The sequence below is a fragment of the Narcine bancroftii genome, chromosome 7, assembly GCF_036971445.1.
Source record: "Narcine bancroftii isolate sNarBan1 chromosome 7, sNarBan1.hap1, whole genome shotgun sequence".
NCBI classification, from domain to species: Eukaryota; Metazoa; Chordata; class Chondrichthyes; order Torpediniformes; family Narcinidae; genus Narcine; species Narcine bancroftii.
The window spans coordinates 37,568,375-37,574,634 of NC_091475.1; the positions used below are offsets into that span (position 1 = coordinate 37,568,375).

The 6,260-nt window shown below is 42.3% G+C and overlaps 1 protein-coding gene across 2 annotated transcripts in view; it reads left to right on the forward strand.

Moving 5' to 3' along the window:
* Positions 1-3,508, forward strand: part of gtf2f2a (general transcription factor IIF, polypeptide 2a) — a 112,913-nt gene extending 109,405 nt beyond the window's left edge. For both annotated transcript variants that reach the window (XM_069889636.1, XM_069889635.1), the window contains one exon: positions 3,136-3,508. In XM_069889636.1, coding sequence (XP_069745737.1) covers positions 3,136-3,255 — 120 coding nt within the window. In that variant the 3' untranslated portion in view covers positions 3,256-3,508. The remainder of the gene's footprint in view (positions 1-3,135) is intronic.
* Positions 3,509-6,260: the final 2,752 nt, after the last annotated feature.

Sequence of the window (6,260 nt, forward strand, 5' to 3'; positions counted from 1 at the left end):
AATGAGTTGACCAAAACTGAACACAATACTTAAGTGTGGTCTTATCAAAGATTTATAGAATTGTAACATGACCTCTCTAGTCCTGAATTTAAACCCGCTATTAATGAATCCCAGCATCCCATAGGCCTTCTTAGCCATCCTATCAACCTGTGTGGTAACCTTGAGGGATGTATGGATTTGGATCCCAAGGTCACTTTGTTCATCCCACTCTTAAGCAAATGACCATTAACCCTGATGGAAACGGAGGCTAGTGTGGTGGTAGGTGAGGTCAAGAGGAAGTTAGAGTGAGAGATCGTGATGGAAACTTGGTCCTGTATACCGTTGGAGACATGGTGAGAGTTTATGATGGAGGTTCAGTCCTGTGGACTGCCAGGGTGGAGATGTGCGTCGAAGGTTGCAGAGGCTGCACTCTCCAGGGAGGTGAGCTTTCTATCCTTGATATACAGAAGGTGAGCATAGAATGCCTGACTCCATCATGGGGAGTGAGCTGTGGTGGTGAGAAAGTGAGGATCCGCTGGTATCTGTACATGGAGGCGAAGATGGTCCGTTGGATACGGCAAGAGAAGCAAAGAGACCAACAGTTAATGTAGTGCAGGTACCTGAGACCTTATGAGGCCTGGAAACACAGCTGGAAAGCATGTGGCACAAGAAACAAGATGGCAGCAGAGGCAAGTAAATGGTTTGAACTCCTTAGTGTAAACAAAGCCAGGAATATTTTTATATCCCTGTCGCACCTACATCTCTTTCCTGATGGCATCAACTAGAAAAGAGCATTTCCTGGGTGGTGTGGTTCCTTGATGATAGAGGCTGCTCCCCTTCGGCATCGTTCAATGTAGTTTTTTCTTAATTTTTATTAAATTTTATATATATACACACACAACAAAAAGTGTAAGAACAGGTACAGAGTAATTACATGTATCCTAGAATAAAAATGAATATCTCAACTAATGATAAACAGACAGAATTCAATATATCTCTTGTTCTTGCAGGAAAAAAAAACCAAAAGAAAGAAAAACTAACTAATTAATCCTAAATCTATGACCCCTAAACTTAAAAAAAAAAGAGAAAAGGCCTCTGGGATACCTTGAACCACCAAAAGGGCAACAGTAATAGTACGCTGGACTTATATGGAAATAAATAAGTTCAGGAAGAGACTACAAATGCTTCATATGTTACATACAAAATAGTAAACCACTGTATAATTTATTAAACAATAAAATGTGCCATATTTTATTAAACTTCAGTTTTCAAAACATTAAATCTAATCTTCGAGATTTATGCATTGTAAGGTTTGGTTCATCCATTGAGCATAACTGCAGTTACCGTGGCAATAGTTCCTCCCATCCTGTTTGTTATAAGAGTGGGTTGTATGTTGGTTTCCTGGCAGTCACAAGGGAAGATATAGGAGTTAGAGAAGGAAGAATGAGTTGGAATTGACCATGTGAAAGTGGATGGTCAAAAAAAAATTAAATGGTACCAATCAGTCTTCAACTTTCCTTGGCTGAATATTCATTTCAGCTACCATAAATCTTACCTCTGAGTAGATTTATTTAAGTTAGAATTGAATTGTTTATTGTCACATGTTCTGAGACTCACTGGAAAAAGTTTAGTTTTAGGTGCTATATAGGCAGCTTGCAAAAAATCACCGCATTTCAGTGCCATAAATTTAGAAATTATATATTTTTATAAAGTGGATTTGCAGATAAAAGGGGAGAATGAGGAAAGATTTGGCATCAGGAAATCATCCTGGAGAGATAAGTCTCAAGACTGTCATCTTCTGAACAAAGCCTTCCATTTTAAGAGCCTGGATTAATGGAGTTGGTGATCAATACATGTGAGAGCTGTATTTCTGTACTTGAACATCATAAGTGTAATTGTGGCTGCTCTCATTGGCCTTTGTTGGTGAGGAGACTGAGGTTTGATTTTTTAACTTGGAGGCTCAATGAGAGGACAACAGTTCTTGTTCTGAAGGAATTCATAGTTGAGCATGGAGAACTAACTGATGAAGGGACCAGTGGCAGTGTGCTCACACATTTCAATGGGCTATGCCACTCCCAGTCATCTGTTTGCTGGGTGGAAAGAATCGTCAGCTCCTACACTGCTCCAGAATATTGCTGGTGCTTGATGGAACCTAGAGATCAAGATCTAGATTCAATTTATCATCATGCAAGGCAGACAAATACACCATTGGCAGAGAAAGAGAAGCAAAAGAGATCTCCCCACACCCACCCGAGTCAGCGCATGCCCATGGATTCACCTTCAGCACTGCCACAGCCTCTGCAGCCACACAGAGTCCAGTCCAATCTATCGGCAATGAGCTCTAGATGCAAACCTCCGATAGGATTAGGAACTTTTCAGCGTACACAGCACCCTCTCGCATCCCGGTTCTAATACATGGTACCCCTTCAGCCAGTTTTGAGACAGTCTCCAGCAATCCGCAGCTTGGCGAGAGACAATTGACTGCTGTCTCCAGCAGCCCACAGCCTGCGTGGATTCCTCACCTCGAGTCATCAAGAGCCCAGTGCTCAGACTGGGGATGTCTCCCTGCTTTCTGGTGCCTGCACCAGTCCTCTGCTTCCCTGGAGTCTGCATCCCCTAGTGGCTCCTGCTGATCATAGGCACTGAGACCCTGCAGTCGTGGGATTTAGTAAACCTACTGTTTGCTCTTTTAACAGACCTTTCAAAGCCTGTACAGAGCTGACAGTATTTGAACTGGGCAGTTGGACCTCACGGGAACGCTGTGTCTCCACTCCTTGTGGGTTTGCACCAGCACTACCATTACAACAGCTCTGGCAGAGCCGCCACTTTTTTCTGAGACCAGTCATTGGGAGAATAAGTAACACCATGAGCTTATGCTGTAACAGGAAGCATGGAATGCTCACCTTAGTATTTTTGGCACTGCACAATGTTTGGCTTGCTAATACACTAAAATCATTGCAGCTGTTGAGTTTCCCTAACCCTGAGAATGTTAGCTCCTAAACCTAGATGAGCAATGTGGCCCCTCAAGCAAACCAAACTTTGTTCATCATTTATGTAGCTGGATTAGAGGTATGTGTGGAGATTTGCTATTATTAAACCATTAACTTGGAAGTTTTGGTCCGCAAGTTTTTATTATTTTTCCTTCCTTCTCCCTAGACCTACCTTAAGGAGATTCTGAGAGAGATCGGCATCTACAATGTGAAAGGAACCCACAAGAACACATGGGAATTAAAGCCGGAGTATCGGCATTACCAGAATGAAGACAAAAGTGAATAGAGTAACTAAGAACAATTAATTTTGCAGGTGATATATTCCTAGATGCAGAATTTGCCTCAGTCATTGATTTTGGGCTACGGAATCTCCTCAAGGCCAGAATATTTTATATGGCTGATAATTTTTTTAAAGCTGAAGGATCCATAAAAAAATTATTTGAATTTAGAAAAAGCATTGTATCTTTGTGTTTTAATGTGAAAAGTTGATTAATGTAAGGGGACATTTGTACTGTCAATAAAGTATTGTGTTGAAACAATGAAGATTTATTTCTACAGGTACTATCAGGTTATAAATTACCATCAAATGGTAAACATTGCAGTAAAACCACTTTCTTTTTCCTTACCTAAAACACAAAACATCATTGGATTAATGCTGATTTACAGTAAATGCTACTGCAGAACAAAAATACTTGATGGTAGAAGAATGGGAGTTCTTTTAAAATAGTATCCTGTTGAAAGCAATACAATATCACAATACTTGAAAGATCATGTTGCCTAAGGTTCCCCAGCTGTCTTCTTGCTTTGACAGATGCATAGATTCAGGACTTTCATAAATTTGTTAAATTCTCTGTATAGTAAAGGGTACTGACCTGAAACCTTGACTGTGTGGCAAACTGTGCCAACTCTATTATTAAACTGGAGTCCATGGTTGCGGGCTCCCTCAGGATCAGGAGCTCTGGTGGGGTGGGGGGGGGGACAAAGAATTCTGGGAGGTGTGTGACTTCAGAGGTTGGGTGATTGTGAAAGTGCACCAAATGCAAAGATTCTATTAAACAGTTCTGTTGGTTCAGCTCACAGATAACTTCACTTGCTATATGGGTGACCTCGATGGTCCAAACGACATTTTGGACCTCACTATGGATGCATAGAATGCAAAATCTCCAGTATTTTGGACCTCGCAACCACAAGTCTGGTTCAAGCAGGCCAAGGCCCAGTTCCATCTACGCCAGATTACTACTGGAGCAACAAAGTTCTACTATGTTGTTGCATCGCTGGACCAAGATACCTTGGGGCATATTGTCAACTTCTTACACCAGCCAATGACAGGTATGAAACCATCAAAGTCCTGCTCATACCTATTTTTGATCTTTCCCAATGCAACATGGCAGCATGACATCTCCATAGGGACGGCCTGGGTGACAACACTCCTTCTGAACTAATGAAGGAGATGCTGCCACTCATGGATGGACACAAGCCCTGGCTGCTTTGCGAGCAACTTTTTCTTGAGCAAATGCCAGAAGACATCCATTTGCACTTGCAGACGAAGACTTTAACAACCCCCGTCGCTTAGCAGCCTGTGCTGATGAGATGTGGCACGTTAAACAGCATGGTAGACTTTCAGTTGGGCACATAGCAGTGCCTCAGCAATGGGAACGAACACTGCCCACTCTGGATAGCAGTGTGGCATCAGACTCAACTGGATACAGCACAGTGAGCAGTGGTGCTATTACCATCAGAGCTGGGGAACTGCAGCTCATCACTGCCATCCCCTTTGCACACATCCGGGAAACACTGAGGCCGTCAGTTCTTGGTCGATGCTAAAGCAGAAGTTAGCGTGTTTCCCTCCTCTGGCCCAGGCACAAGTTCAGGAAAGAAGGGTCCTCCTCTCATGGCTGCCAACAACAGCAGCATCTGGACATACAGGTCATGGACAATTCCACTCAATTTCGGCTCATTGCTGATGTTTCACAGCCACTCCTGGGAGCTGACTTTTTGCGAGCACACTCCCTTCTAGTAGATCTCAAAGGTCACTGCCTAGTTAATTTGAAGACTTTCGAGCCCCTTGTCTTGCACCCCATGGCATGCCTGCACCTCACTTCAACTCGGTGATGCTCTCGGGTGATGAATATGCCAGAATTCCCAGCATTATTACTCCGCAATTTTCGACAGCCTGACCGATACATGGAATACAGCATCATATTCTGACTTATAAAAGTTCCCTTTGTGCTTCAGCGTGCAGACTACCTCCAGATAAATTGCAATTGGCTAAAGACGAATTCCGACACATGGAGGAAATGGGAATTGTTCGCCACTCCGACAGCCCATGGACATCACCACTGCAATATGCTATCTAAGGCGTTTGGAGAGTGAAGTCCTTTTGGGGACTATTAGTGTCTGAACGACATTCACAGCACTATTTTCTCCAAAATCAACCTGGTGTGCAGATATCATCAGATCCCAGTTTATCCAGACAACATTCCTAAGACTGGCTTGATTACCCTGCTTGGGCTATTTGAATTCCTCCGTATGCTTTTCGATTTAAAAAACGCGGCCCAGACATTTCAACGCCTAACGGACACAGTTACCCAGCATCTGGATTTCGTATTCATTTATTTAGATGACATCCTTATCGCCAGGCACTCGCGCCAGCAGCACTGGGCCTGTCTCCGTCAACTATGTCAATAGCTAGGTGACTATGGGTTTGTGATCAACCTGGCTAAGTGCCAGTTTGGCTTCACATCAATAAATTTCCTCGGCCACCGCATCAGTCAGCACGGAGCAGTTCCACTACCTTCCAAAGTCGAGGCCATTTGCAAATTTCCAAGACCGTCCACCATTAAAGGCATAATCAACTTTTACCATCGTTTTGTACCAGCTGCAGCCAAAGTTATGCACTCACTTTTCAAATTTTTTTATTTATTTATAAATCATATTAAATCATACAATCAAAATACATCATATTTTATCCCATATAACCCTATCCCACCCACCCCTCTAAACTACCCCAAGAGAAAGAAAAAATAAAAAGAGATCAACTAACATAATACCCTTCAATTATTTGCCATGATTTGGGACAACACCATCAATGTATGGGGAAAAAAAAATACTAATGATAAATCACATATATTCCATATACAGGCTCCAAGTTTTAACAAAAAAAGGTACAATTATTTCGTTAATATGTTATTTTTTCCCAAGGAATGCAAGATCTCATTTCAACATCCCATCTTTGAATACTCAAATTAGTCTTGTTTTTCCAAGTAATTGCAAGACATTTCCTAAAGCCAA